Below are 21049 nucleotides of genomic sequence, written 5' to 3' on the forward strand. Positions count from 1 at the left end.
AGAGTGTACTGACTGCAGGTCGTGCTGCGACTGGCTGATGGCGAGCTGCAGCCGCACGTCGTCGGAGCGGCGGCGGCGCTCCTCTCGCTCGGCCTCCTCGCGGGACATGGCGGCGCCTGCTGGTGTATAGAGCACGCTAGAGTGTACTGACTGCAGGTCGTGCTGCGACTGGCTGATGGCGAGCTGCAGCCGCACGTCGTCGGAGCGGCGGCGGCGCTCCTCTCGCTCGGCCTCCTCGCGGGACATGGCGGCGCCTGCTGGTGTATAGAGCACGCTAGAGTGTACTGACTGCAGGTCGTGCTGCGACTGGCTGATGGCGAGCTGCAGCCGCACGTCGTCGGAGCGGCGGCGGCGCTCCTCTCGCTCGGCCTCCTCGCGGGACATGGCGGCGCCTGGTGGTGTATAGAGCACGCTAGAGTGTACTGACTGCAGGTCGTGCTGCGACTGGCTGATGGCGAGCTGCAGCCGCACGTCGTCGGAGCGGCGGCGGCGCTCCTCTCGCTCGGCCTCCTCGCGGGACATGCGGCGCCTGCTGGTGTATAGAGCACGCTAGAGTGTACTGACTGCAGGTCGTGCTGCGACTGGCTGATGGCGAGCTGCAGCCGCACGTCGTCGGAGCGGCGGCGGCGCTCCTCGCGCTCGGCCTCCTCGCGGGACATGGCGGCGCCTGCTGGTGTATAGAGCACGCTAGAGTGTACTGACTGCAGGTCGTGCTGCGACTGGCTGATGGCGAGCTGCAGCCGCACGTCGTCGGAGCGGCGGCGGCGCTCCTCTCGCTCGGCCTCCTCGCGGGACATGGCGGCGCCTGCTGGTGTATAGAGCACGCTAGAGTGTACTGACTGCAGGTCGTGCTGCGACTGGCTGATGGCGAGCTGCAGCCGCACGTCGTCGGAGCGGCGGCGGCGCTCCTCTCGCTCGGCCTCCTCGCGGACATGGCGGCGCCTGCTGGTGTATAGAGCACGCTAGAGTGTACTGACTGCAGGTCGTGCTGCGACTGGCTGATGGCGAGCTGCAGCCGCACGTCGTCGGAGCGGCGGCGGCGCTCCTCTCGCTCGGCCTCCTCGCGGGACATGGCGGCGCCTGCTGGTGTATAGAGCACGCTAGAGTGTACTGACTGCAGGTCGTGCTGCGACTGGCTGATGGCGAGCTGCAGCCGCACGTCGTCGGAGCGGCGGCGGCGCTCCTCTCGCTCGGCCTCCTCGCGGGACATGGCGGCGCCTGCTGGTGTATAGAGCACGCTAGAGTGTACTGACTGCAGGTCGTGCTGCGACTGGCTGATGGCGAGCTGCAGCCGCACGTCGTCGGAGCGGCGGCGGCGCTCCTCTCGCTCGGCCTCCTCGCGGGACATGGCGGCGCCTGCTGGTGTATAGAGCACGCTAGAGTGTACTGACTGCAGGTCGTGCTGCGACTGGCTGATGGCGAGCTGCAGCCGCACGTCGTCGGAGCGGCGGCGGCGCTCCTCTCGCTCGGCCTCCTCGCGGGACATGGCGAGCGCCAGCTGGAGCTGGAGCTCCTCTTCGCCGGCGGTCAGCGGCCGCGCCAGCTCCGCGTCCCGGCCGGACCACTCCGCCGATTCGCCGTTTGACTGCAAATAGTTATTTGTTACGCAATGGTGGAAAGTTATTGTAAACAATAGCATCTCGTGCCTTGAAACCCTCGGCTATGCTCAGGATTCTTCTTTTGAACTACTCGCTTCGCTCGTGGTTCAATTATGGAATCCTTCGCTTTCTCGGGTTCCAATGTACAAAAGCACTCGCGCTAAGGCTTGATTACCTTCTACGCTGACATCGGTCGCTGACGTCGGTCGAGCGTACGAATAAATATAATGTATTACTTAGCGCGAGTGCTTATGTACATTGGAGCCCGAGAAAGCCATAATTGAACCACGAGCGAAGCGAGTAGTTCAAAAGAAGAATCCTGAGCATAGCCGAGAGTTTCAAGGCACGAGATGCTAAACAATTTTACAGCCGAGCGAAACACACTATACGTCATAATGTCTTCTCGTTGGTATTACTTTAGTTTTAAAATTTGATATGAGGCACTTCATACGAGATGGCAGCGTGCAGTCGGGAAAAATCCATTGTGGACGACCGGGAAGGGAGCGCCCAGACAGTGTCGGACTCTCGGCTAAAATCCCGACTGCACGTCCCCGACTCCCTTTGTTTGTTGGTGCTACTTACGTTTTCGTTGGGCGGATACTGCGGGCTAGTGGGCGTGTCTAGCGCTCCGTCACTACCGAAGGCACTAGCGCTCTGGGCGAACCGCTGTTTCGCCTTCAGAGCGCGCGCTCGCTCGTTCTTTAATCTCTCATCATCTTTCAACAGGTTCACTAGCTGCTTCGCTTTTTCGCGAACGTTTAAACCTGCAAAATAGCAGACAATATGGTATTTGACTTAGACATGACTTGTTTAGATATAGTTAGTGTTTAGTATTGTAACTAAGGGACCCCATACATCCCATTAAGATTGGTTTTTTGGAATCTTTTTGTATTTTTTATTTCAAATCCAAATTTTTACTTTTACGGTCATCCCGTAAAACCTAAATTGAAAATACAAACTGAAATAAAGATGCACAGAAAAAACAGAAAAATAAGACCATCACTGGGAATCGAACCCAGGTCCTCGGTAATCCGTACCGCGTGCTATACCGCTACACCACTGATGGTCCCATACATCCCTGTATTTTTATTATTATTATTTTTTGTATTTTTTTTCTTTAATTGTATAATATAGTTTTTAAGTATTTTATTTGTAATTATATTATTATGAAAAAATGACTTTCTGCAAAGTTTCTTGCGGCGCATTATTCTTGGCAATGATGGTCTTTCCGAAAGCGCTGGTAGTTTAAAAAATGACGTGTAAAAGTGCCCATTGCGGCCTTTTTACTGAATAAATAATCATTTGAGTGAGCAGAGTTATAAAGGTTTGAAATTCAACATTAGATCGAAAAAGGTTTTGGCAAAAACTTCATTTTTAATAAAAGCTAATTTTGCTGACTGTACTTTTTGTTGACTGTACTTGTATTGTCACCCAAACTACATTTGCATCCCAAATTTCAAGTCAATGCCATTAACCGTCGAAGAACTTTCCCTTTTGCGGAGACGATCCTGGCCGGACTACCAAGATGTCAGTACCAGATTATTATATATAGTCACGCAATTTACATAAGTATGCCAAATTTCAAGACAATCTGACGGCTCAGGCCTGAAATGTCTGTTTTCCTAAAATGTACAATTCTCAAAACGTCTGCCTTTTCACAATGTTAGCACTTGGATTTTGTCAACTTTCTCAAAATGACTGCTATTTAAAATGTGTACAATCTCAGGAAGTCGTCTATTCATAATGTTTACATTCCTATAATATTAGCATTACCATAATTTCTTTATTTATATAATATATAGTCTTGTTATGTTTGTTTTCCCATAATGTCGGCTTTATTTTCAAATCAATGTTCTAAATGTAAAGGTTTAATTTTATTGTTTGCCTACTTACTCTTTGATAACATAAATATCTATAACTAATATAAAATTACTGGCATTTAAGACCACTTTAATAAATAATGACGTTTAGATGAAATTTGAAGACCATGATTGGAGACATTTTGGGAATAAGACTTTTCTGAAAAGCGAATATTATACAAAAACTGGCATTCTTGGAGACGGGCAATTTTAAATAGCTGACATTTTGAGAAGCTCACATTATGCAAAAGACGTGTTGACATTCTGAAAAGCAGACATTTTGCGAAAAATACATTTTAGGAAAACTGATATTTCAGGCCTGAGCCAATCTGACTACCTACTGAAAGCGGATCAAATTTAACTTGCAAGATTCTACCTGCATGTTACGTCACATACTTGCTGCAGAGAAAAGCACTGAAAATCTAATTTTCAAGCAAATTATTTCATCTCTTCGCTACCATACAATACAATACAATACAATAACTCTTTATTGCACACCAATACAGTAAACAGTACAGAGAACACAAGTATATACATAGAGATTTCTAAGGTAAGCAATAGGCGGCCTTATCGCTTCAGAGCGATCTCTTCCAGGCAACCTTTACAATGGACAGAAATAAGGAATACATTATTGTCTGTGATCTGTTTTTTTTATTAGGATACGTGCCATTTTAGTCTAGACGTTAATCACCCGAGCTGCAGGGTAGATTGGTCAAAATGGGTTTTAGGAACAAGGTCTATACCTCAAGCTTAGCAGTCAGGTTTTCTAACAGCTAGAGCAGTATGTCATCAAAAATGTGAACCGTATCAACCGTATAAATGAGGGCTATCGCGTATGAATTCGCCGCTAGAGGCGCTAGTGTAGCGTGAGGTCTACGAAATGTCAAATCTCATAGTTTTTGGGTGAGCTACGCGGGTTTATTTATAATTAGAATAATTTTGTGAATATTTTGCAATATCTGAAATTGATTATGGCAAATATGCGTTCCGGGGCAATGAATGTCTGTGTTTTGAGACAGTTTTGTCTTTCGGAAACCTTTGTCCTCCCTTTTTTCCGAACAAAACGGGGACTATGCAACACTGTGGCATGCTCGATATTTTTATGGTACGGTTTTAAGGTGTGTTAAATATGATTTTAATCTAAACTTTGTTTTCACGCCCGTAATAACAGACTTTGAAAGCCATACTTAAAAACCTCACGCAACAGTGCGCCATCTAGTGAGACAAAAAACGATAGCCCTCATTGAGACATACTTAACAAGTTATCCTAACCAGTTGTAACCATATCGTCGACGTATATCGAGTGTTAATAGGCGGTGTAACACGACATGGCGATAAGGAATCGTTTCTGGGTACGACGATCGAGTGCGCCAGCGCATGTAGCTGGTTTATGATGACTAATTACTCAGTTTTACAAGGTGATAGATTTTAAAACAGCTACAGAGCGTTAGTGACTGATTGCAAGTGTTTTAGAAAGAAAAAAAGGAGTTACAACAAAAAGCGAAAATTTTTTTTGATAAGGAATCATCATCTCAGCCTATATACGTCCCACTGCTGGGCACAGGCCTCCTCTCAGAACAAGAGGGCTTGTGGCCATAGTTCCCACGCGGGCCCAGTGCGGATTGGGAACTTCGCACGCACCATTGAATCGCTTCGCAGGTTTGTGCAGGTTTCCTCACGATGTTTTCCTTCACCGCAAAGCTCGTGGTAAATTTCAAATGTAATTCCGCACATGAATTTCGAAAAAATCAGAGGTGCGAGCCGGGGTTCGAACCCACGACCCTCCGCTTGAGAGGCGATAGGTCAAACCACTAGGCCACCACGGCTTCTAAGATAATCTAAGATAAGGAATATGGAAGTACAGTACAATCGCCAGCACCAATATCCGACACATCAAAGCGTGCATAAATATCTGATACTACTATTTCAAGTGCCGGTGACAGATATGCACGCTCCGCTGTGGCAGATATAAAGGCTGAGACTGTATAGAAATAATTATACAGTTTCATACATTACAACTGGTGCGTGTGCGTGTCACGTCACGCACACGCATCTGTTGTGCATCGGCCTTTAATCATAATCGCGCAGTGAGCCGCGCCTGCGCACATATGGTGCTTAATGGTTATGAGGGCTATCGCGTATGAATTCGCCGCTAGAGGCGCTAGTGTGGCGAGAGGTCTCCGAAATGTCAAATGTCATTGTTTTTGGGTGAGCCACGCGGGTTTATTTATAATAAGAATAATTTTGTGAATATTTTGCAATACCTGAAATTAATTATTGCATGGCAAATATGGGTTTCGGGGCAAAGAATATCTTTTGAGACAGTCTTGTCCTCCTTTTTTTCCGAACAAAACGGAACTTCGCAACACTGTGGCATGCTCGATATTTTTTAGTAGGTCCGGTTTTAAAGTATTAAATATAATTTAAATGTAAATTTTGTTTTCACGCCCGTAATAACAAACAAGTCAGCAGGACCTTAGTCTACAGTGGCGCCAACTGGTGATCGCGAAAACAGTAGCCCTCATTAGCTTCAGTGCCCACCGTATAGTTGGCCGTTTTGACATTTGACACTAAATAATAAAGCTCTATATTCATGGATATGAAAATGTCACTTATTTAATACAATCATTTGATTGAAAGTAGGTACGGGTTCCGCCGTATTCCGATTGAGGTTAGGCCTTTTCGAAATACATTATGGACTATATCTGTACCTATAGATAGAGGTTAGGACAAATCCTAGATCATAAGTAGTTGAAAATCTTTACGTACCCTGATCTTTCCACTCTTCCATATACTGGAAGTCTTTTAGCGTGTGTATGGCAAATATGTTCTCTTTGCACTGCATGGCCACTTTTTCGCTACCTGTCTTTATTAGATACTCCATAAGGACCAGGGCTTTGTAAACATGCCTCCAGTTCTTGCCGTGGTCGTTTAACCGTTTCCATATCATCTGCATGATTTCGGTAAAAGCCATAACGTTGTAAGTGAGATCGGCGATCTCCGCCATAAGAGTACTTGAGGGGCCCCATGGATCGTTCGATGTTGCCTCACGCACTTTTACCTGAAAATTACAAAATTTAGGTAAGTTTTTTAACTATTACATTATTGAACACTCCAAGTCAAAGATTTTTTTTTTTTTTATTCGACTGGATGGCAAACGAGCAAGTGGGTCACCTGATGGTAAGAGATCACCACCGCCCATAGACACCTGCAACACCAGTGGGATTGCAGATGCGTTGCCAACCTAGAGGCCTAAGATGGGATACCTCAAGTGCCAGTAATTTCACCGGCTGTCTTACTCTCCACGCCGAAACACAACAGTGTAAGCACTGTTGCTTCACGGCAGGATTAGCGAGCAAGATGGTGGTAGCAATCCGGGCGGACCTTGCACAAGGTCCTACCACCTGCAAAAGATATCTTTACACTTTAGTACGTTTTCACTGTATGCCATTTTTATAGGGCCTTAATAATCCTAACGATCAGACTGTACTGTTCGATCGGTAATATCCAACGGAAATACAAACTGAAACATGTATGCACAGAAAAAACTCAGAAAAAGAGACCAGCGCTGGGAATCGAACCCAGGTCCTCAGCATTCCGTGCTGTGTGATATACACCTACACCACTACTGGACAGGAATCTAGACACAAATTTCTCCCATGCACCAGACATTTCAGCCTGCTTTTTCCTTTCTTAGTCACTTAAGCAGCGACACCGACATGTATGTTTTAACTCTCATCAGATGACCTGGGTTCGATTCCCAGCGCTGGTCTCTTTTTCTGGGTTTTTTCTGTGCATCCATGTTTCAGTTTGTATTTTCTTTGGATTTCACGGGATGACCGTAAAAGTAACAAATTTGGAGGTGAATTAAAAAAATCAAAAAGATTCCAAAAACTAATCTTAATTCGGTAATATCCACTCAAATATAACCAGGTAGAGATGTTTGTCAATTATATTTCTTTTATTATTTTTTTGTACGATAAAGTATTTACATACATTTTTTGACGTCGACTATGCAGTGAATGTAAACATTTAAGTATGATAGCAAAGAGTGACCTCATCACCTCCATTTATGACCTATACACGTCCCACTGGTGGGGACAGGCCTCCTCTCACAATAAATGCCGGATTTCAGCTCAATCGGATACCAGAAAGTGGTAGAAAAATGGTTCGAAAATTAGATTTATATACAAAAGAAAATAAACATTGCAGGGTCAATTTTTCAATTTTTATAAACTAAATAACTTAACACGTTCGGCCTCAGTGACACAACGTCTGTGACTTTTTAGTTCTTACCCCTATGCCAGTGACACGTATTTGTGACTGCTGTTGGATATGCGCTATGCTATACATTCGGCTCCGGCAACGTTCCGCTAAGCCCTTACGCTGTGCCAGCCTTTAAGAGGTACAAATTATTTTGACACGACATACGTGTCACTGGCATAGGAGTAAGAACTAAAAAGTCACAGACGTTGTGTCACTGGCACCGGAATGTATTACGTCTGTGACACGTATACGTGTCACTAGCATAGAAGTGACTGCTGTGGGATATGCGTATAGTAGCGATAGCGTCAGAGCTTAGTGGATCGTTGCGGGGCCGAACGTGTTTTTAACTTAATTTATTGAATCAGGCGTTACTTTGCGGAGGTCCATATCAATGAACTAAAAGAATTTCCTTGCTCACCCGCTATCGTAAGGTCGCGGGTGAGTAAGGAAATTCTTTTAGTTCATTGTTTTTAACTTATCATATAAGCAGGTTGCTTGCGGCTCCGTCAGCGAAGAATTCATTTATCGCTATCCCGCGGGAACTGAGTATTTTCCGGGATATCTCACTGAGGACGGTTCAAAACTTGAAGTGTAAAGAGGTAACAGACGGACAGATAGATAAGACAGTATATAGTATTAGTAAAGCCCAGTTTAGACTTGTAATAAAAATCGTGCGACTTTTACGTCGCGTAAGCCAAAGCGAATGAGTATCAAGGGTCAATCGAGCGCTGCTATGTACATAATACAACTTGCACGATTTCTCTTGCATGTCTAAATTGGGCTTCAAGACTATTGGTTAGGGTCATACCTGGGCATCGGAATAGTTGTGCGCGAGGTTCTTAATATTTCTCCTTAGGCCCGCCACGTTTACTTGCATATCGTCCCGTCCCCGGGGCATCTGGAACGGCACAAGCATTCGATGAGGTCGGTTCAAACGCCGATATGGCAAAAAAATACCTAAGTGAGGCTGCTCGTTTCCGCCAGAGATATACGAGGATGAGTTGCGAGAATGTGTTTGCCATGAACTCATGAACCGATAGAAATGCTTCATTTACCCGTCCTCGCTCAGCGCAGCTTTAGTAGCAACAGCTCAGCGGAGCGAGGTTTTAGTATATTCAGTGTCCACTACAAATCCTTAAAAAAACCCCTGACTTTTCCTGACATTTCTAAATTTCCCTGACCAATCAATTACGTTACAAAGTAGGTCATATGATTTTTTTTTACTGCCCGAGATACTAAGCTAGACCAGATGATAGGAATTCACTGCACACCGAACTTGCTCACTTTTTCGTTGACTTTTTTTATAGTGCCACTCTTTAATACGTCGCCCAGAACTGGAGCGACTGGTGTCAAAATATCGAGCTAAGTTTTCGGAAATCAAGTTTTCTCTGACTTTTTGGATTCCTAGCCAATTTCCCTGATTTTCCCTGACTTTCCAGAAAGTGGACCCCCTGTATATGCAAAACAAGGGAAGGATGTGTTGTGAAGTAGGTACTGAGTCACTAGTAGCAGCCAGTGGTGCACGCGCTCCGCTGCGCCCTCTTTACGCACCCTCGCACCGCTCAGCCACCTCTCACATTTCTGGTAGAAACAGTCGCAACGTTCCACAAATTCAAAATTCAAATGATTTATTCAGTAAATAGGCCGCAATGGGCACTTTTACACGTCATTTTTTTTAAACTACCAGCGCTTTCGGAAAGACCATCATTGCCAAGAAGAATGCGCCGCAAGAAACTCCACTTCCACATCATCGCATCGCTCAGCTCTCTGGTATCTCTGGTCGAAACGCAGCCTTATACCTCCAATACAGTACTCGTATAGTTGATCCAAGTTTAGCGAGGGCGAGAGTCATTTTTAAACGAGGGTGTTTAATAAATACTCACATGGTGAATGGTCTCTTAGAGCATTTTCACACCCCGTTTTTTAAACGCACCGTCAACGCGCGTTTTCTTTCCATAAAGCAGCCTTTCAACTCGAGTGCGTATCACGTTGCATCGATGCAAACGCGCGTCGACTTTGCGATTAAAAAACGCAGTTCCTACTTCGAGTAGTGTAGTGAAGGTAATATATTTTGAATATGCAGGCCGCGCGTGATGTGGTAAGGAAATTGGAAGTTTATTAGAATAGGAAATTGTATGCCTAAATAAAAAGTAGCTGTATTAAATAAGGCTTGGTCTTTACATGTAATTTGGTGCGTCCATAAAAGGTCCTGTGATTTTATTTTGCTTAATATAGAAAATGTACACACCCAATATCATATTTTCTCAAGTTTTTCGCGATTCTCAAGGTCAAAGAATCGAATTGCTTTGAAATTCCAGAGAAATAATGCGATGTTTGGGAGAAACGTGTCAAAATGGTGTTGTAGAGCGCCATCCTGCTCTGTCTCGTTTTTTTCCCGTTCTGGTGGTTCACTTTTATATTATAGACTAGCTCTAGCTCAAGCTTAACTCCACAAGTAAATTATACGTGACATTACATGCAAGGGCCATAAACTTGAGGATTATGTTTTTATATGATAGCCTCAATAGCCTCAAGGTAAGACAGCTTCGAGCAACTATAAATATAACTCCGTAAGGTTACTTCCTTCCTTCCGCATAATGGATAAAGTCAGCGCTTCAATATAATAGGAATGATTTTAATCGCAAATTTTTGCTGTTTTTGTGTTGCAGATACAATACAAAATTGTTTTGAGTCACTGCACACAGAATTGTCAATGTCATTGTCTGAAATTCTATGTTCAGTTCACTATACATTTAACTAATAATCTGTTAAATTACGGTTATTTGACTAATGAGAGTTTCTATGACAGGCCTGGCGCTATCATCGTGAGATCCGTTAGGATCCGTTTGACATCTTTGACATTTACGTCACGCTTGTGATTGGTTGAATGACTCAATCGCAAGCAAGACTGAAACTTCAGACGGACAGTCAAGGGCAAAGATATCGACACGGCCAAAGTTGCAAAAATATGTATACACGGCCTTAATGTTCAGTGCATAAAGTCGTGTATACATATTTTTGTAACATTGGCCGTGTCGATATCTTTGCCCTTGACTGGACCTCACGATACTAAGGGCCAGTACAGACGGACTGCATTCCAACTGCAACGTAACCGCAACTACCGACTGCGACTGCCCATAAATTTTTCGTTGCAGCTAGATTGCAGTCGGCACAACTGCACTCAGACTGCAATTGAATTTCTTTCTTTCTTTCTTTCTTCTTCTTTCTTTCAGTCCGTCTGTACTGACCCTTATGCCATCCATCTGCTATAATGTCCAGGAGAAATTTCAAGACAACCTGAATAAAAAATCCTCAAATAAACTATTAACACTAAAGATTTAGCATGACATGTGATGATGTGAGTGAGCCTAGCGATGTAGGTACCGGGATAGTTCACTGCACGGCAAAGCATACTAATTGACCTTTTATTATGTCAGCCATACACGTTGACGAAGTATACCGAATGTGACCGAGTGCGTATTCTTTGTTTTGGCATCCCGCTATCTAATCAAGAGATTGCGCGAATCAAACAAAGAAAAGAACTCTGCAGTTTTCTAGAAAGTCACACATTTATTTCGTAATAAATATGTTTAAATGCACGGCAACCTAGGCTTAGGTTAACAACATATTTTTAACTCGAAACTTTATTGCGTTAAATGTAAACTTTATTGAAATCTAATGTTTCTTGTGTCTCAATTTTTTAAACGTCCTTAACCCCAGGTTAGACCTGCAAGAAAAATTGACTGTGCTCGATTGGCCACTACAAACGTGTTAGCTATATGGTCTAAACCGGGTTTTATGACAAAAGTAAGCAACGTGCATCTTCCCTTTTGTCAAAAATATGACATATAATGATCAAATCAACATGGATACAGAAAATGTTATAATTTGTTTTGGAAATGAATTTGTGGGAACGTAACGAACTTTGCGACTTTTGTAAACGAGTCATACATACAAACGCAAAAGTACTACGCGCCGTTGCTCCTGACATCTCCAGCGATTCTAGCTCTGATCGCGTAGTTATAGACACAAAACTACACCTATCATATTAACGGTAAACTAATAATAATCATAGTAGATCATTAACATAATAACTTCTATTTGAAGATGCCGTTCAGTTTTATTTTCACGATCACCGGTAAAACATACGATACAAACGACTACGATATTATTATCGACCTTGTTAGTCCAAGACGTGCCCGAAACGTCAGAAGCGTACAAAGAAACTATTTCGGACGCGTAAACAAAGAGTGACGTTGACACGGCTAGTGACCCGCGGTAGGATGTGGCCGACACAATGCTGTATCTGATGAGTGGATTTATTCAGCATTGCGTCGGCGATTTTGGAGGGCGGCATAGCCCACTGGTTAGAGAACCATACTACGCTTGTGGTCTCGGGTTTGATCTCCGGGGGCAGATGTTTGTATGAAAAATACGAACGTTTGTTCTCGAGTCTTGGGTGTTTAATATGTATTTATGTATCTATCTACTATCTATTTAAGTATTATCCGTTGCCTACTACCCATAAGACCATCTTTGCTTATTTTGGGACTAGGTTAACACTTTTCCAGACCCCGCGAATTTAGATACGCCACCACAAAATGAATCAGAGTTTTATATTGTTAACCAATGAGGGACTAATTTAAAAACGAATAATATTTTTAACGATTTCAATTAATTTTAAATTTATCAAGGACGAATATTTGTGTAAATTTAAGTGGTCGCTATATGCATTATGCCTGGATAAGGGTTAATTGGTGTCACATGTCCCGTGATATTTACATTTTCCTTCTCAGGAGACGGAACTCCATAATCATGTGATATTTTTTCCCGCATTAGTATTTTACGCTTACCTTGCGGAAAACCACACGATGTTTTTTTTTTAAATTTTGTAGCAAGATTTACTTTTAATAATAGAGTAGCCATAATGATGACGAAAATAAGACTTTTATCATGAAATCGCATCGTCTGTCAATTACTTATTCACTTTGTGTATGGAGATTATTAAATCCAGTTCTCAATTATTTTTTTTTGCATAAACTATTGTTTCAGTTATTGTTGAATAACGTGTTGCTGGTGTTGTTGTTACAAGTTGAATAGTAAAATTCACAAAACGTAACGAGTGACATTGACGTACCACATAAGGAGGCTTAAAAAGAGTCACTTTATTCGACATTTTTTGCTAAATATGTCTGAATACGTATGACTTTATTTATGGACTTTAAACATACGTCGTTACAAAAAAAAAAATGTGCGTATGATTAATTATCGTAATTCTTGATTATGATTATCTTTTACTTAATTTGACCCGTTTAATGTTTCCTTGAAGTTAACGAAAGTCAAATAAAAATACTTTGCAACAGTAAAAAAGTTACTTCACTTAAATATTTAATATCTTAGAATATTCTGGGTAACTATGCCACTCTATGTAATTCACTTGAAGGATTGTTGATTAATGAAAAAAAACTGACAAGATTTTTTTTAATGCCGTGTGATTATTATTATGAATTCAAATAATCATACAGTTGCCTGAGTAAATAACTGACTACTTAGAATTGACAAATTAGAAAAGTGGACACATCATTATTATAATCAAATGAAGGTCGCAATAATTTGAATAAGATAGGTATTTGATAAAGATATAGGTATAGCGCGATAAAGAAATATTTATGTTTTTTTATACTCGAACACATCACTTTCAAACTGATTTGGTTTTTTTTTTGCTTTTTGTCATCAAGACCAAATTTCTATAAACGAAAATGTTTAAAAAAATAATTTCACCTGCGCGAAGCCGGGGCCGGCAGCTAGTTTAATATAAAATTAATGTTGGCTATCTAATAATCCAACTTTGCATTAATTGATATTTTTTATCTAATTACCTGACATTCTTAGCATTTGATTTTTTACATTATAATATAGTCTTATATTACGTTTGACGACTTCAATATAATACATTCTTGTAACTTGACATTTATGTAAATGATGATGTAATATTATAATGTAATATGAATATATAACTAAACTAAACTATTGAAAACTGTTTGCAAGCATGTCACTGATCTCTTTGGTGATGTTTTATATAAGGTATATAATAATAATTATGTATATCCTACAGCAGGATGAAGTGATGACTCGAAACACAATGAAACAATGTTTGATGAAACACTTGAGGCACCAGGCTTATAAAGTACATCTATAGGATTCAAAAGAAGCGCAAAGTGCCTTGTGGTAGCGATATAATACGGGTTTCACTACTTTTAAACTTACTTTGAACGGTTATTTGATAAGTCAAAAAACGCCGAAGCAACGTGGTTCCGCGGTTTCTGCCAACAACATAAACATTCATACAAATTTGTATAGATATACAACGTGCAACCATATTGGAGTTAAAAAAACAAACGAGCGCGCCAAGTTTTTCTTTAAACGCTCCGCATTTATATAAAAAAAAAAACTTAACACGGCACATTTACCACACCGTTAATTTTGTGTTAGTAAACATATGAAACACTGTTAGCACTCGAAAACACCCATTTTATATGTGAAACAGCTGTAACTACGTACATATAGCAAAATGTGGAAAACGCTTAACATTTGTGCACGAAATGTGACGTGCTAGGCGGCTAGGATACCACTAAATGAATCGCTGACCTAAAGCTGGCTGTCCACTGGACAACACCAATATAGCATGCAAGCGCAAGCGAATACCACACACTCTAAAATCGTCAAATGATTCAGATCTATATTCTACTTAGGAAGCGCAATACCAATATATCGCGTGTATTTTTGATACCACCTCAAACTGTAACCAGACGAAGATTTAAGTGCCGTGAACCGATATCAAAACAAATTGTTAATTTAAAATTAATTTTTGAAATATTTTCGAGCAGCAATGTATTGCGTACAAGAATTTGATACGAGAGAGAAACGTTCTGTGACAGCTGTCACGTCAACAAGTGAGACGTTTGGAATAAAAACAAAGCAGTATCACGTAGTGATACATTGCGTGCTAATTAATTTTGTAAGGAAAATAGAAAGTATTTTTTTTTTACTAAAACAATAAAATATGATAATTAAGGCCTTCACTAACTACCCTTAAAGTTTGAGGTAGTATCAAAAATACACGCTGTATTTTATTTCGAACATCTAAAATGCTTTTTATATTAACCTAAGAAGGTAGAGGCGATTTAGCAACCAAATGCATTAACTTGGAATTCGCGGCGCATTCTTGGCAATAATGGGCTTTCCGCAAGCGCTGGTAGTTAAATAAAAGTGACGCGTAAACGAGCCCTTTACAGCCTACTTGCAGAATAAACTTTTTTTTCTTTGTTCTAATTTTATATGCGTACTTTTTACTTTTAAGTGCAAAGTAACGGCACGGGTGTCAAGCTATTATCTAATGTTAGTGAGTTGCCAGCTTTATCTGGGTAGGTTAGGTAATACGGTTAGTGGGAGGAAGCCTTACGAGCCAGACACTGCGCCTCGAAGAGTCAAAGGCGATGCTAAATATTATGATGTTTGAATGAGTATGGTATCATTGTTTTTTATGGATTTATAACCTATCAACAGCTTAGGGTCATTGAATTATAACAAACTAGACTTTACCCGCGGCTTCGCACGCGTAAACTATTCGATCTGGTACAATTGAAATTCCGGGATTTTACAAAATTCCCCTGGAAATTCCCAAAATTTATATCGTGGTCATCATTGAGGTTGTGTTAAGAACAACTGTGAAAAAAAAAACAAAATTTAAACTCTAAACCCAGTGATTGAAAATTCAAGATTTTATCCTTATCCCGTGGGAATATCGGGATAAAAAGTAGCCTATGTGTTATTCCAGATGTCCAGCTATCTACATACCAAAATTTCATCCAAATCCGTCCAGCCGTTTTGGCGTGAAGGAGTAACAAACAAACATACACACACACACACTTTCGCATTTATAATATTAGTAGGATGTAGCGCCAAAATAGTTTTCCAACGTATTTTATCGGAAAAAATCGTGTTTATCGTGCTGTCTCAATTAGCTCCAGTACATACCATCTGAACAGCCGTTTTGACATTTAAATAATAAAGTTCCATAATATTATTAGACACTGAAAATGTCATTTAATACAATAATTGATTGCCGTAGCCAACTACAAATGGAATGATACGGCCAGATGCAAAAATCCGTATGTATGTATACACGACTTTATTGGCTTAATATTGAGGTCGTGTATGCATGTTTCTTTTTAGCCGTAAGTATCGATTTATTTTATTAGGGGGAAAACGAGTATGCGGGTCACCTGATGTAAAGCAATCACCGCCGCCCATGGGCATCCCTAACATATGCTGACTAGCAATATATTTTGTAGTATATTTTGTAGGTGTACGGAACCCTCAGTACGCGAGTCCGACTCGCACTTGGCGCTTTTTAGTCTGACAGGTGACAGCCCCCGTGCATTACGGTTCTATGGTACAGTAAAGTCGGATGGTTCGTGCTGCGTGGGTTCGTTGACCGCGCCAGTGCGTTACCACGGGGATCTACTCGCGATTACTTCCGCTAACCTATCGTTAACTCGCAGTTTATGATAGATTCGTTCGTGACCGAAAAAAGCGGCTAGAGCGAGTCGGACTCGCGCACCGAGGGTTCAGCACCAAAATAACCTAGTAAAAAAAAGTTTCTGAAAAAAGGATCTGTTGAATGGAGGTGTAAATGTGATTTTGAGTCAACCACTTTAAGAAGAGCGATGCGGATTAGCAAGTTCATTAGACAGGTATTTGCATCCAGAGACTAGGTTTCGGTACAAGGGAGTGTGTAACATGTATCTGAGGCTCCCCATGAGGCTGACATAGTCACATTTATGTACTAAAGCCTCGTTAAAATATAATATTAAAAAAAGTTGAAAAAGCCCGACATGGTCATTTCAATGATTGATATCTCAAAATTGGCAGGACACTCGTTTTTACGTACAAGAAAACGCAACGAGATCGGTCACCCGTTTGGGAGCTACGACGCATGCCACAGACAGACAGAGATTGGCATCAAACGTAGTGTTTAACCTATCTTTTCCCATCGGGGGTCAAAGGCAAGTAAATAATTTGTTCGAACCTATTTTTTATAGTAAGTATTTCCGAGAAAAAAGTCATTTTTTGCGGATCATTTTTTTTTCCTTGTAATGCAACCCTAATAATATAGTTGTGTCTTGTGTTGTGAATAAATGTATTCTTTTTTCTTTTTCTTTCAATTTCACTGGGTACACTCTGATGCTTTATGTGAAGTGACCTAGACGTGAAAATTGACCTTATAGGTATCTGTGGGCGCTGGTATGGCCATCCCGGAAAATTGCATAGTCGGCCGCATATATCTTGAAATTCTAGGGGCCGTAGGTAGTTTTACGTATACAGATAAGGTATCGCCAGTTTCAGGTTCTTCAAGATTACTGTCATAAAAGCAGACGGGGAAATGTAGTAGATAGATATGCTAACGTATGCTTATTGCATTTCAACTATGTACGATGATGATGATGATGACAACTGTATGTATTTCCATTTTGGGTGATAATTCCAGTTTTGACCTATCGGCTTGGTCATTACCATCCTTATTAGCACAACGGAAGGACAAGTCGCAAGAGATATATAGATCACGCTTCAGTTTCCTCAACTGTACAGTCAAGGGCAAAGATATCGACACAGCCAAAGTTGCAAAAATATGTATACACAGCCTTAATGTTAAGTGCATAAAGTCGTGTATACATATTTATGTAACCTTGACCGTGTCGATATCTTTGCCCTTGACTGTACTACCTATGTATACTAAATTTCAAATCAATGTAACACAAGAAATAGGTCAATTTAACTGGTAAGACTTGACATCATGTCTATTGTCAAGTCTTGAGTTAATAACAATAAATATAACAAACAAACAATTCAAGATAAATAAACGTTTATAAAAAGCAAAAATTACGAAGATTTCTACTTTTGCATATAAGTATAATTTGTACCTAACCTATGTTATTGAAGGTGTTTTAAGGATTAAATGATTCATGGGCTCGCGTCAAAGTCCGAAAGTTTAATGTCTGATCTGATTATCGTCATCAAGTGCTGACGTAATAGTATGTTTATGAGAACAAGTTTTTGTTTAAAAAAATCTTTTTTATCATATCTTCTGCTGATTGTACTTGATTTACGCTTTTCAAACAAATTAGAAGCCGGACGAGCGTAATTTTTGTGTTCTGAGCTTAGATAACTGAGTCGCGTAACTTCTGCTGCATTCGGAAAATAAAAAATCAAAAGTCCAGTTTGTGCACGGCGACTCAAGATGAGCTGTACTCGTACACATTGTATGAAACCAAATTTACGCGACACACAACTCAAAAAGTTACGCTTCATCAAGGCTTCATCCTTAAACTCCCGAACAGATTTCAGATGAAATTTGGTACGGCGATAGTTTGGGACCCTGAGAAGGACGAACGATAGTTTCATCCCAGAAAATTGCGAAGTTCCCGCGGGATAGCGATAAACGAATTCGTCGCAGTAGTTGCGCGGGAAACAGTTAGTTTCGTACATAAATTCTGAAAAACTCAGTGTAAGGGGAAGAGAGTAAGCACGGGTTAGAATTTACGACCCTCCGCTGACAGGTCATTGGTCAAGTCACTGGGTCAGTGTTTTTCAATCTGTGGTCGTGGACCCCTTAGGAGGGGTCGCAGTAACTAAAGTACTCTCTCCGTTATTGTGTATTATTGTTCATGTATCAACGTTAGATAAATAATTTTCAAAATGAAAGGGGTCACTCACTAGGCAATCAGCTTTATATGGGATTGTTCAGTTCGGTGCCAAGATTAATTACAAACTGAAAACTTCAGAAAATCAGAGCACTTTCTAAAAATAGTGCTGTGATACAATAAATCAATATTGTAGTGTTAGGCAAGTTGGTTCGGTCAAGGCTTCTTGGTGCGAACTGGCCGGCCTTGTCGACCGGCGGCGATGCTCAATTTTTGTAATAGGTACGTAAAGATTTTAGGTTTAGCCCTGAAGGGTTACTTCACTTGATCCAGGTTTTATGGTCGTGATGATGGATCAACGGGGGCTGAAACTGAAAAAAAAATCTAGGCGCCTAACATACATACATACATAAAATCACCGCCTTTTTCCCAACGGGGTAGGCAGAGACTACGTCCTTCCACTTGCTACGATTCTGGCATACAACTCTCGCTTCCTCTACATTCATCAATCTTTTCATGCATGCACGTCGGTTTAGAGTACTCCTGACTCGACCTTTCTTCAGAACGTCCCCGATTTCGTTTGTCTAGGCCTTCCTCTCCCAACGTTCCCATTCACGCTCGTCTTATAGATCTGCTTAGTCAAATCTGTTTTCATTCATTCTCTCAACATGCCCAAACCATCCAAAAAACCTAAAATCTAGAGATATGGCTAACAAAGAAGACTAAATTGACACTCGTTCGTTGGATCTTTACGAGAAGAGATTCAAATTTCCCTGTTACGTCAACGGAACAATGTAATTGCGGCTTTTAGGCCGACACAATGCCGTCGTGATTCGGAATTTTGACGATAAGCAACCGTAGGTATCATTGTCAACATCAGAGTGCGAACAAATGTGGACTACCTACAAACAAAAATGTTATTCACCTCTAAACTGTTATCGGCTAAGTCGTGCTTTATCAATTTCCTTTATTGATGAAATGTTCTTCGTTATCTAGTAAATTTTTGGCTAAATATAACAGAATAGAAGCAGGATCAACTTGTTATAATTAAGGTATAGGTACATAATGGTCGGAAAAACGCCCGACATTTATTTTCACCTAAGATTAAAGTTCGTAACGGGTGACACTATTTCCCGGCTCGGATAATCATCCCAGCCTATATACGTCCCACTGCTGGGCACAGGCCTCCTCTCAGAACAAGAGGGCTTGGGATACTTCACACACCCATGCGGATTGGGAACTTCACACACTCGTCCTCCTCCTCCTCACGATGTTTTCCTTCACCGCAAAGCTCGTGGTAAATTTCAAATGTAATTCCGCACATGAATTTCGAAAAACTCAGAGGTGCGAGCCGGGGTTTGAACCCACGACCCTCTGCTTGAGAGGCGATAGGTCAAACCACTAGGCCACCACGGTTTTTTTTTTTTTTTTCGGATAATACCGACATGGAAATAGCAACACTGTTTTTTGTGCACACGCCCATAGTAACTGACATGAGCTTCTATGGGCGTGCACACGAAAAACAATGTCGGTATTTCCATGTCGGTATTATCCGGCCGGGAAAGTTCACCCTTCGTAAGGACGTCAAAAAAACCGCATTCAAATCGGTTTACCCGTTTAAGAGCTACAGACATACTTACACATAGACACACAGATACACATAGCGGTCAAACTTATAACACCCCTCTTTTTGCGTCGGGGTTAAAAAGAATTTTGATATAGGGCCCATCTAAGGTAAACTATGCCACACTCACGCAACCACACACGAAAACATTTTCAGGCTACAATGTGCAAATTTCGAACAAGGAATCATGCCGTCCTGCTGACACTAATATTATTTGACACTAGAGTAAGAGGGACAGCACGATACGAACTTCGATTTTCGAATTTCGTAGTAGTTCTCCAGGCTTTCTGAACTCAGAAAGCCTTATTATAAATTATTAGCAGGGAGACTGTTAAGATGAAGGCCTACAAGCGTTTCAACCGCTATCAGTTACTGTCGCTTACACCCAAGAAATGAGTCGGGCAGAATGGAAGGATTTTATAACACAATTATGATGTGCATGAGGTACAATTACAGTTCATTATTTTTTTTTTTGCTTACATTCTCATTTCTTCAATATATGGGACAGGAAAGAGATAGCAGTTGAAATGCTTGTAGAACAACAATTATACCCTTACAATTTTTGTTGAAAAAGTAGTTTTTAACTCAGTCAAATAAAACAAATTCAATTAAGATTTTTATGGTTTATAATACCACACTATATTAATTAACAGTCTACTTTCTATGTTTTAATTAACAGAGCAGCAATTTTCACTCAATTAGTGAAATCATGGAGATTGCAGATAAAGGTTTTAGAATAAGTAATAAACACAAATATTGACTTTATTATACTAACTGCACAATTTCATTTGTGAATTTAAAAACAGAACTTTTATTTTTAGTTTTTAGATGCGAGATTGAATTAACGCATTCACTGCCACCGACGCACATATGCGTTTTAAGAACTTCGTTCAGTGCCACTGTCATAATTATTCATACATTTTGAACTCACACATGCGTCAGTGGCACCAGTGGAAGTCAGGTGGCAGTGAATACGTTAAGATTTTCACACATAGGTAC

At 41.1% G+C, this 21049-nt stretch overlaps 1 protein-coding gene across 1 annotated transcript in view; it reads right to left on the bottom strand.

Annotated features, from left to right (window-relative positions):
- The window catches only part of lqf (epsin homolog lqf), a 39195-nt gene that overhangs the window by 15387 nt on the left and 2759 nt on the right, over positions 1-21049 (bottom strand). Inside the window, exons 2-8 of the mRNA XM_074088566.1 lie at positions 13991-14046; positions 8532-8621; positions 6227-6518; positions 2181-2362; positions 841-1585; positions 565-808; positions 14-529 (exon numbers count right to left, since the gene is read on the bottom strand). Of these exons, the coding sequence (XP_073944667.1) occupies positions 14-529; positions 565-808; positions 841-1585; positions 2181-2362; positions 6227-6518; positions 8532-8621 (2069 nt within the window). The 5' untranslated portion in view covers positions 13991-14046. The remainder of the gene's footprint in view (positions 1-13; positions 530-564; positions 809-840; positions 1586-2180; positions 2363-6226; positions 6519-8531; positions 8622-13990; positions 14047-21049) is intronic.

The sequence above is a fragment of the Choristoneura fumiferana genome, chromosome 6, assembly GCF_025370935.1.
Source record: "Choristoneura fumiferana chromosome 6, NRCan_CFum_1, whole genome shotgun sequence".
In the NCBI taxonomy this organism is placed as follows: domain Eukaryota; kingdom Metazoa; phylum Arthropoda; class Insecta; order Lepidoptera; family Tortricidae; genus Choristoneura; species Choristoneura fumiferana.